The 12392-nt window shown below is 33.6% G+C and overlaps 1 protein-coding gene across 2 annotated transcripts in view; it reads right to left on the reverse strand.

The window, feature by feature from the left end:
* The window catches only part of LOC145257268 (phospholipid-transporting ATPase ABCA1-like), a 379489-nt gene that overhangs the window by 281473 nt on the left and 85624 nt on the right, over positions 1–12392 (reverse strand). For both annotated transcript variants that reach the window (XM_080115647.1, XM_080115648.1), the window contains exon 2: positions 2190–2294. In XM_080115647.1, the coding sequence (XP_079971773.1) occupies positions 2190–2255 (66 nt within the window). In that variant the 5' untranslated portion in view covers positions 2256–2294. The remainder of the gene's footprint in view (positions 1–2189; positions 2295–12392) is intronic.

The following is a 12392-nucleotide window of genomic DNA, read 5'->3' on the forward strand; positions in this document are numbered from 1 at the left end:
GGTAGAAGAATCCCACCATTTTCCCAGCGTCCTTGGCAACAGACCTGATGTACGTGTTCCATTTCAGATCAGGAGTAAAGGTCAAACCCAGAAGCTTGTCAAAACATGGAGCCTCCCTAAGACGAGACCCATTCATTTCAATTGATGCCAATTGGGTATCAGAGCGTTGATGATGTAAAGATGGAAGCTTGATTTTGGATGCATTAAAAGTGACCAGCCACCTCTTCCCCCACTGTACCACATGCTCAAGATCAGAGGAGAGAGAATTAGAGAGAACTTTGTCATTTACGGCCTTTGATGTGTTGTCATAGATCGTCGTATCATTAGCATAAATGTCAACGAATGATTTAAGTATGTGTTTTGGGAGATCATTGATGTAGATCAGGAAGAGAGTTGGGCCCAGGATTGACCCCTGAGGGACTCCAGCATTAATACTGTGGGCCTCTGATTTCTGCCCATCAACCACTAGTCTTATGAGCCTATCAGAGAGAAATGATTTAATGATTGAGAAAACATTTCCAGTGATACCGCAGCTGGAAATCTTGTGAAGTAGGCCCTTATGCCATACCTTATCGAAGGCCTTCAAGAGCAATTGCCCTAGAAAGAAAGCCTTTGTCAAGAGATTCACTAATCCTTTGGGATATAACCGTTAGCACATCTGCTGTAGATCTTGAAGAGCGGAAACCATATTGCATGTCACTAAAAAGATTGTTACTGTTGAGGTGGTTGACTTCTTTATTTAATATGGTTTCCAACAACTTACTCATGACACACAGGCGACATATTGGTCTGTACTGAGAAGGAGATGACTTTTCACCTGAGTTCTTAAATACAGGGCATACTGATGAGGTTTTCCAGGGTGTTGGAAAGCACTTCTCCTTAAGGCAACGCTTAAACAGTTTTGTAAGTATGGAGGCAAGTTCTGGTTGGAGCTTTTTCAGCACTCTAACTGGAATGCCGTCAGGGCCAATTGCTTTACTGGAATCAAGGTTCTTGATTAGCTTGGCGACCTCACACACAGATATTTATATTTTGCATAGCATGTTGTCTGTTATAGGAGGACATACGGGGAGTTGATGGCCTTTGTCGCATAGGGTAGAATTAGCTGCAAAGTTTTTGGCAAATAGTCTGGTCTTGTCTGCTGCTGACAAGATGACCTCAGGTCCATTGATGATGGTTGGGATAGAACGCACGCTTCTGTTCAAGATCCTGTTTGCTATTTGCCAAAACTGGTGGGAACCAAGCCGCTGCTCAGCTACTTTGCATTTAACGGACTGAGCATATAGCCCTCTTGCATTTTTTATTACTCTTTTACAGTGGTTGCTGGCATTCCTGAAAGCAGCTTTAGTCTCAGTACATCTATTACGTTGGTAGCTATGGAAAAAGTGATTTCTGTGCGCGATGGTTGCAGCACATTCAGGAGAGAACCATGGCTGGCTGTTAGGTTTTTGTTGGAATTTTTTGGATGGTATGAATTGATCTATGCCTACAATTAACCATTCGGTCAGATACTATAGAGGACACATCCTTTTTAAACATGGAATGCAGAGGTAAGTCAGATAGGAATGTACGGAAGCTATCCCAGTCAGCCATTTATATTAAATCTTGGAATTACCCATTCCGATTGTTTTTTTTTTTTTCTCTTTTTTTATTCAAACATTAGTTTGCATTCTATGACCACCATCATGCAATGCAGTTTCATAAAATGCTTAAACCAGCAAATTTTTAGCTCTGCTATTTATATATTTTGTTAACCAATTTCTTTCCTCTGAAGAGAAGAATTTTGCATTCTTTGAAACTCTGTGGAATAAGGATGTATTAACCGTCTTTATTTATTGGAGGTGTTCTGTCAAAAAAGTAAATTTTACATGTAAATTTTGGATTACAGTTTTCATTTATGCTTCTTTATATATACATATATACATATATTACAATCATTTATTAAAAAAAATTTCTTTTAATATATTTAATACATTGTAAAATATTTATATTGCTTAACTCGTAATGTATCCACAGAGTATGGCAATAACATAATTTTGTACCACTAAAATATATATATTAACCAACTTTCATGTCCGTTAATATTCAAATCAAATCCATCATAAATACAAATATTTTTTAAATAAATATTATATTACTATAAATAATGTCATGAGCAAATAAAAAAGTTGTATAGATGATACACTCACCAATTGTCTTTTGTGTAATGTAATGTTTTTCCATATGAGAAGGCTTAGTTGTTTTTTGAAACTCATCTTGAAAGTTTTTTAAATTAACATTTTACAATGAAGCATCTGAAAAGAATCGAAAGAAAAAGTTATTATTTTGCATATAAACGATTAATATTTTTATAATATACTGACAAAATATCTGTTTCGGGTCAGGTATATTGTTGGTTAATAATAAAACTAACTCACTAAAATCAAATTATCTATGCTACTAAACATTATGCCTAGAATCTATATTTCAATTTTAAACAAAATCCATTACTCGATTTTTGATGTCTAGAAAAATGTCTTAAATCTGGAGTTTAAGCTAAAAAGTCCTTAAGATATTGAAATTGGGAGAATCTGGCTTAGTTAGTGTCTAATTAGATCAGATTTAATGCAAATCTGAAATATCTGAATTTTCTAATGGAAAGTTGTATTCATATTATGCCCATTAAAACCTTTTAAAATACCCCAAAGAAACTGAAATCTGGAGAAATATTCATTAATTGATATCTAATATCTATTGTTAAAATTTCATAAGAATCCATGGTTTACTGTACATTTTATTAGTGTCAAAAATATATTTTTTTTTACTATTTAGAAAAAAATATTAAGTGTATATATATATATATATATATATATATATATATATATATATATATATGCGATTGATTATTGGTAACCTTAACTCAACCACCGATTCAGAAAACGTTTTATTAATGCATTCTCATTTTCATTTTGCAACAATATTAAATTACTTCGATATAGCGTTCACAAGTATTTGTTTTCAAGTAAAATAAATAAACATATCTATAAAATAAAGTCTAGTTTCCATCTTTTTGTTTGTTCACAAATTCTTCCTATGATTTGGGAGACAGAGATAGGAGATAATTATAAATATTTTTTTAATATGTTACTCAGGGTACTTCATTTTGATCAAAAGAGTACAATATTACTGAGATTTGCGTTCATACAAAGACTTACAATCTTCTATTTTATTTATAAGTTAAAATTTTTAGAAATTATTAATTAAATAAGAGCAGATATGTCAATAAGGGCTTCAAGCATGAGCATACAGGGAACCTAATAGGATCAAGATGATTAAAACTATAAATTTATTAGAATTTATTTCAATTAATGTCATTTTACTTACACTTAATTACTCTGTATCAATACTGTGTACACTTTTTAGTCTCCACTAAATATGAAATGCAAAAAATAAGAATAAAGTCGGTAAAAATTATGATATCACTGGACACAAAAGGACATAAGGTTCCTTCTAGTTTATTAGAAAATTAAATCTGAATTTTTGCGAAAATTTGACATTTTAGCATAATAATTCATATATCATGAAATACTACTAGACTTGGTGATAAAACTGAAGTATGTTTTCAATTGATGTAACTTTCATGTGCATTTTGACTATCAGAATGAATAATTTGAAGAAAGAAGTTGGAATATGATGATTAATCATTGGCTTTTACTTGATTCTTTAGTAGATTATACTAAAATTCTTAAAAAATAAATTAATAATTGAATTTAGAATATATAAAGAACATGATGCTATTCTTTACTCGAGATTATTATTTTTATTTAATTTAATTTTTTTTTTAAATTCATTAAGAGTTTTCACATAGACGATCTTCAGTGATTGCTCACTAACAATATCCTTTGGTGTTCCTGGTAATCTGAGTAACAACAAGTCTTCCAGATTGCCAATGTTCTTTACCTCTTTCAATAACCAGCAGTTATCTGAACGGCCACTTGCCATTGATTTCCTCACTAGAATTAGCCATTGGTATTCCTTGAGGTTTGGGTGGGAAAAAGTCTCTTCAAAGCTCCAGTCCTCTCCACACTCTTCCAATGGAGATCTGGTTAGTGGTCTTCCTCCTTGGTCTTCCCAGACCCTTCACTACTTTTTCATGAGGCACCATTTGATGTAGATGCAATCATTTTGGGTGTGAGAGGGTAAAAAATTATTATTATTAATAATTTCTGTTTAACAGCATGTCAACCGCTTTAGGGTTATATTATGCCAAACAGTTTAATTTAATAGAAAATTGTTTTCTTATTAATCAACCTGTTTCATATTAAGTTAATCTAATCCTTTTGGTAAAAGATTTTATACTTCATGACCGATAACAACAGATAAAATGTGAAGTAATAATCAGATCTAAGTGATAGTCTTCTGAAGGTTGAAGGTTCAATCCTCAATACAGGCGATACTGAAAATATAATCAATAATTACTTCAGACTTCTTCCCAGTCATGGCTGATGGAACAAGAACATTCTACTGCCGTTAATTAAATAAAGAGTTCAGTTTGAAATTCTGTTCAACATAAAGATTCTAAGTTTGCCATTGAAAAAGATTGGAAGGTGACATCAGCAGAAACGCCATGAGAATAATATCTAAGATGAGAACAGTAATCCAAATGATCCAGATTTTTAATATCTTCACATATTTACATAAACGCATGGTTTTGTATATGATTAGTCTGTACATTAATTCATTCTGTAGACATATAGTCTGTAAATGATAGATTCTATGTAACCAACAGATGAGATCCTTACAACAATCTTACTATTTCAGTTTTGTGTCATACGATTAGGACGGTTGAGGGAAAAAGGATTTAGTAATTGATATTTGGAAATATGGTAGGCAAAAAAAAAAAAAGAAGAAATTGGCTGGGAAAGATGGATTTTGTGATAAGGGCAAACACTTTGCCCAAAGGTGTTGAAGCAGGTTTATATTTTACTAACCAATTGATGATACCCTAACAGGTACAATCACTCCAGGTCAGAGTAATGCTGTGATGATGCCACACTCTTCAATGCTTCCAAATTGGGGCTTCAACAACAGAGTAATTTTAAGATCATACATATCTACTTTAACAATAATCTATTTAAAGTTATGCTTTTTTGCACTGATTATCATAATTACCAAGGATTATATTTTATACTAATTAAGTGTATAGATTTTTCTTTCTAAAGTCTATTGATATGTTAAGACAGCACAACATATTGAACTGAATCTTTTGAATGCATTGGTGCTACATCAGAGTTTTCTTTATCTTAGATTAGTTGCTTTATTTCAACACATGCACATCCATAACACTAATTATGAACACCAATTACAAAATATAGGATGAGATTACAACTGATGGGGAGTTCGGCAACAAGATGTTATTATATTTACATATCTACATGTTAGTAAGGCTGAGGAAACAGAGAGCATAGACGGAATTCCAAAGGAAAGAAGTTATTAGGATAAAATATCTACTAGCATCTATGGACCATTAAATCGAATGGGTCAACATATTTTCGTTAAGAAGATACAAGTGCACTCATATGTGACATAGATGATGTTATCTTTGTTTTATTAATATTCAAGGATAAGCACATCTGGATAAAGCATGCAAAATTGTCAAAAACTAATTTAAAACTGGAATGAGACGATCACCAAAGTGTCCCAATATATCATAAAACAGCAAAGACAGTTGGACATTTATGAGTGAGACTTACTGAACAAGTCAGGCATAGCGTGAGGTTTCTTTGTACCAAATATGATTGGATGGTAGAAAGGATTGTTCATTTTGTTAATGATTCAATGGATGGTAATGAGAGGAGACGCTCATTATTATATTACATTTTTAGCAGTAAAGTAATAATACCATTTACTTAGTAGATAAATGAAGATTTTGATTTCCTTTGAAAACTTTCTTATAAAATAAGTGATTCATATTTTGGTAATCATAAAATATAAAATGATGGTTTTCTGACTGGGAGAAAAGTTTGTTTTGTACAAAAATAGACCGAGACAGCATGCAATACCAAAAGAAATTAAGGTGTGGAGTGTTTCCTTTCAAGAGTTCATGTTTGCATGTCAAAAAAATATGTCTAATATCAAACTGAGTGCCTTCATTGCATTCAGAAATCAGGAAATAAAGAGTCTGAGATTTTCTTAGAATATTGGTAACATACAAATACAATGAAGCCCTAATGGACTGGCAAAAAGCTTTTAGAGGCTATAGAGGTCAAAATATTACATTTAACGTCCCACCAGCTATCCTAGACTAAAACAATTTAGCACTTACGCTATTTTTTATGCAATTATATTATTGGAATAATGAAATAAAAATAGTAATAAGAAATTGTATGAGAAGCCAATTTTATCAGAAATCATTAAAGTTATACAGAAAACATGCATACACATATATGCCCAATGTCGCCATTCAGTCTCGAAAGACAAAGGATACCCCCTATAGGAGCAGCTGTGCGTGTAGTTGTGAGGCAAGGGTTGCACAATCTCCATCCACGCCTTTCCTGAATCGGCATTGTTTGAGTCCAGTGGCAAGGAGAAATCCAAGACGACCGGAAACAATGCACAGATAAGCAGAGAGCACATACAGCACCTAGAAGTCCCAAATGTTCACTCATTTAATACTGACCACTTTCAACATTGCTTGACTTCAGTGATCCAGCAGGAACCAGTGTGTCAATGTGATTATGCCATATATATATATATATTAAGTAATGTGATTTATAATTTAAAAATTGTAAAAATTTTTAAAATTTAAAAATCAAAATTTAATTAAATTAAAAATCAGTTTTTTAATTTAATTAAATTTTGATTTTTAGATTTTAAAAATTTTTAAATTATAAATCACATTACTTAATATTGAATTAGCTCTAGGACATTTAACTATCGAGCTTATTATATATCTAAATTACAACGAGCATTTCCTGTATTTTAATTAAACTAGTAATTTCACTATTACATTAAAATACACTTAGCTCTTTAGACTATTATTCTAATCTCCTTTAATTTATATATATATATATATATATATATATATATATATATACAGGATGATCCAAAAAACGGGCCCCAACTCTAATTAGGCACCGTTTCTTAGTGTTTTGTTCGAATGAAATAAAACTTTGGTCATAACTAGTTTATTATATTCAAAACATCACATCAAAACACTAGTCTTTGGTCTTTTTTTCTCCGTTCTACAGCGTATGTTCTAGATGGCCTAGTAAGGAAAAACGATCTTGCTCAAGACTGAATGAGAATCACTACCATGTACCTTTTCACTATGCTAATAACACCATATTTCTTTCTTGATAGTATCTCTCTCTTCCCGTTTCGGCTTCTACTATAGTTGGAAGAAGCTGTAATGTTGGAAAATTTCTGAATTAGTGCCTCATTATATATGTATTTGAAGTTAGAAAGTGGCTTTGTTTACATAGATTATTTAGACATTCAACACACAAATCGTAACATACAGATTCAAGACCACTTCCCTGGACTTCCACAGAACTTTGCACATTTAATTTAAATTTTATTAAGATATGATATATTTCATGTTTTAAAGTGATAATGCCTTCATATTACCTTAGGAGTTCATATAGAGATTTGGAAAACTTGTCATTATTTTCCCTTCTGAATTTTATATATGAATACACTTTTAAATTTAATGTACAAATGTACATTAAATAACAAAACAAACAAACATTGAGATTATATATAATATATATATATATACATATATATATATATATATATATATATATATATATATATATATATATTAGTGACATTTTTAGCTCATGTTAAAGGAAAACAGAAACAAAACAAACTGAGCCGTTCATCAAACCAATTTTGTTCATTATGTAATTCTTACTCCCTCACTTAGAGTACTTCTGATCTACTATCCCTATAATCCTGCCCACTCACCAAATACATGGCAATGCTTTGCTCGCATTGTTGTGTGTCATTAATTCGGTTAATGTGGTACTAAGTTGAACGCAACTTACTTGTGCCGGACAGGTGCAGAAAAGTCAATGTATGCTAAAAAGTGAGTTGGTGCATTTTAGGTACAGGCTGGTTAACAGTGGGGGGGGGGGGGACTACTCCTCCCACATACACCCCGATATAAATAAAAATGCACATAGGGATTTTTAGGGAGTCAGAGAAAGTAGATAGTCGATTGGGGTCAAAGTTTGGTAGACAGTTGGACTTGAGCTAGTTTTGCGACCAGAAGGGTCAGAGAAAAGATGTGTCGATGGAAAAACGCAGCAATGCGAGGGGTTACCTGGGTTTCACTCATAGACGAAATAAAGAGATCCTTGCAAGAAAATTAGCGTTGTGTTTTCATTTTAGATGCTCTTTACAGCTCATTAACCAGTGATGGGAAGAACCGCATCCCAGAAGACACAAGATAACAAAAAAAAAGTATGGTGATCTCTTAACGCGTATATATGCACACACACATGCACAGTTAATAGCTACTAAGGTAAATACACAACTAAAGGGTCCTTAAAGGAGCTCGATCACATATATACACATCCGACTGTATAAATGTATATAAACTGTATATAAGAATTGTGTATATAATGAAATGGGGAAGATACACAACATATCAGCATGTCCCATTCTCATCATAAATGCTGGAACTGACAACTCTTGAACAAAACAATAGTGACTACTATCAAAATAAAAGCTGCCAACTTATCCAAATAAGGAATGCTATGACCAACCGTTTGAATTTTTATTTTTATTTTTTTTATTTTTACTGATTTTCATCTCAACAAGGCATATTGCCACTTGAATGTAAGTGTTTAATATTTGGGAACGGGTCTAGTAGGGGACTGAGACAAGTTGAGTTTCAAGATGTCTGTTCACATTACATTTAAACTTCTGCGTGTTATTACAGTCCAGGAAGCAGGAAACAAAGAGGAAAGTTCAAAGTTCAACTGTCCAAGGGAAGAAACTATTAAAGTAGCATGCTTCCCGGCATCTAGTGACCTCAACAATATAGGAGTGGAATTTTGCTGCTAGTCAGAGTATGTACAACGAGTACATTTCACTAAAGTACTTGTAAAACAAGTACACCGATCCAAGATTGCAACAACAAGACAAGGACTGGAGACTCTTTTTTTGAACTCTGTCTAACGGGGAAAGATTAGTGGTTGATGCTCCAGCCATATGTGGCAACAATACCCCATGCATGAGTAGATGGTAGCTTTGTAGAGATAAAGTATATTCTTTTTTATGATTTGTTATCGTTTTTGTTGTTCAAATCTAGATAAATATTTCGATTTCATTTATATATAATAAACTAAAAATGTTTTCTTTATAATTTTTTGTATTAGGGTTAAGACGCTCAGCATTTCAACACTTTTCGTCGTTTTTCATAAAGTGCCCAGATGATTCAGATGATATCACAATATATACGACACAAGTATTTTCTGAATGGAAAAAACATCAAGACAGTATTATGAACAGAAAAACACTTATTTATTGTGTGCTGGTTTGTCATGAAAGTTCTGTATAAGTCTTAATTTTTATTAATAACACAATAATGTACTGTGACAACAAGAATATTGTAATATATTAGCCTACAGTGTATCACAAAAGTGAGTACACCCGCTCACATTTCTTCAAATATTTAAGTATATCTCTTCATGTGACAACACCGAAAAAATAATTTTTTGACACAATGAAAAGTAGTCTGTATGCAGCATATATAACAGAGTTAATTTACTTTCCACTGCAAAATATAGCCATTAAAAGCTAAATCCCTGGCAACAAAAGTGAGTACACTCCTTACGAAAAATTGTCAATATTAACATACAACATGTCAACTCTCAATATTTTGTGTGGCTACCATCATTATTCAAAACTGCCTTTATGCTCTTGGGCATGAAATTTACCAGAGCTTCACATGTAGTCACTGGAATGCTTTTCCACTTTTCATTTATGGTGTTGAGGAGCTGGCGGATATTTGAGACTTTGCACACCTCCACCTTCTGCTTGAGAATGCCCCAAATATGTTTTATTGGGTCCAAGTTTGGAGAAATGCTTGGCCAGTCCATCACCTTTACCCTCAGCCTCTTCAGTAAAGCAGTGGTTGTCTTGGATGTGTGTTTTGAGTCATTGTCATGCTGCCTAAAATCCTAATATCTAGTGGCTCTGTGACCCAGTTTCTGGAGGGAGGGGATCATGCTCTGCTGCAGTATTTGACAGCAAATGTTGGAGTTCATGTTTCCTTCAGTGACCTCCAATACCTGCAGCACTCCTCATGCAGCCCCAGATCATGACATTCCCACTCTAGGCATGACACACTTATCTTTGTACTACTCACCTGGTCACTGCCACACAAGCTTAAGGCCATCAGAACCAAACAAATTAAATTTTGTCTCATCAGACCATAGGGCATGGTTCCAGTAATCTATGGGCTTTGTTGATATGTCTTCAGCAAACTGTTTGCGGGCTTTCTTGTGTATTGCCTTCAGAAGAGGCTTCCTCCTGGGGGTAATAGCCATGCACATCAATTTGATGTAGTGTGCGGCGTATGGTCTGAACACTAACAGGCTGAGCCCAACCTCTTTAATCTCTGCAGCAATGCTAACAGCACTCCTACGCCGATCTTTCAAAGAAAGCATTTGGATATGACGCTCAGCATGTAGGCTCAGCTTCTTTGGACAACCTACCGGGGGCCTGTTCTGAGTGGACTCTGCTCTTTTAAAACGCTGGATGATCTTAACCATTGTGCTGCAGCTCAATTTCAAGGTGTTAGCAATCTTCTTGTAGCCTTGGCCATCTTTCTGTAGTGCAACGATTCATTTTTTAAGATCCTCAGAGAGTTCTTTGCCATGTTGTGCTATGTTGAAACTTCAAATGATTGACATTTTAGAGAGAAAAACAGCAGTACTCAATTTAGACATTTAGGAGTGTAGTTTTTTATGATTTTATTCACTTTTTTAGGGGTATAATTTCTTAGGGGTATACTCACTTAATGCCAGGGATTTAACTTTTAATGGCTATATTTTGAGCGGAAAATAAATCAACTCTGTTATATATACTGCAGACAGACTACTTTTCATTGTGTCAAAAACTAATTTTTTCAGTGTTGTCCCATGAAGAGATATACTTAAATATTTGAAGGAATGTGAAGGGTGTACTCACTTTGTGATACACTGTATGTAAGGTTTTAGTTTCAACTAATGCATTTTAATCTTAAGTAGAGTTTATTCCAAGTTATTTGGTCGTTTGCACAGCACTTGTACTTGGGTCGTTAAGTTGGTACATGTCCTGATATGATAAACACTTTTCAGTTCTAATTAAGTCAGACCTAGTCAGAGCGAAAAGATCAAAAACTGGTGGTTTGGATTGGTTAAGTGACAACATGTATCAGTGTTGAATATCACTATGTACAGATTAATGACTGCCATTCAAACTTCATTTACGAAAATGATATGTTTTGTGTGTGTTATTTAGCAATTCGGTAATGAGAATTTTCTCGTATATGCTTGACATGAGCTGGTCTGTAGATTCTAAACAAATTTTGCTTTTGAAGCAAGTGGCTGCAGCTCTGGTTGAGAGATGTTTGAAAAGAAAAAATGATTTCATTTTAGTGTTGCAGAATCTCATCACAGCTCTACCAATATTGACTAGGATCAGACGGAATGCTGTCAGTATTCATTAGGTACACTTGGTGACAATAAAGAGGACGACTTTCAGCTGGCTGGCAATATTTTTTATGTTATCTCTGTGCCTATGTAGTAAAAAATATTTTGCTCGGCTATATGCCAGTGACGCAATTTCAGTTCAAAACATCAGCGTCCACTTTTGTTCCTGATGGAGCCAATTTTTTTTTGAGTTTTCGAGAAATGTAAGAAATACATTAGTTATTTATAGATTTTTACATCATGATATTTTATAGTTGGTTAAAGGCTGAGTCTTTAATCTCCTACGTAAATATTGGAACATGATTTTGTGTAATGATTTGCAAGGTGGAATCCAAGGCCACAGTGTGTGATTTATTCAGTTTCAGATGCCAGCAAGTTAAAATAATAAGATATGGTCTGCATGCTTCCTGTGAAGGTGTCATTTCAGTGACATTTCAGTGACTGACTGAGGTGATATTTCAGTGACTGTTGTTTACATAAGCATATTTGTCAGAGTATGTCCCTAAAACATCCAGTGTAGACGCTAAATAAAACAAGGGTAAATACTAAAGTCTGCAACAGACCATTTCTGAGTCTCCTATACCAACTTGTTAATTCTCTGGCTGACAAAGCGAACAAATTGTCAGAAATTATTTGCATGATGAATCCTACGTCTTTACTTGGCAACATTCATATTAACTTAAGCATGATACCAAAGTTCCAGGC

This window comes from Euprymna scolopes, chromosome 3 (assembly GCF_053919585.1).
Source record: "Euprymna scolopes isolate OS-2025 chromosome 3, ASM5391958v1, whole genome shotgun sequence".
Taxonomy (NCBI): Eukaryota; Metazoa; Mollusca; class Cephalopoda; order Sepiida; family Sepiolidae; genus Euprymna; species Euprymna scolopes.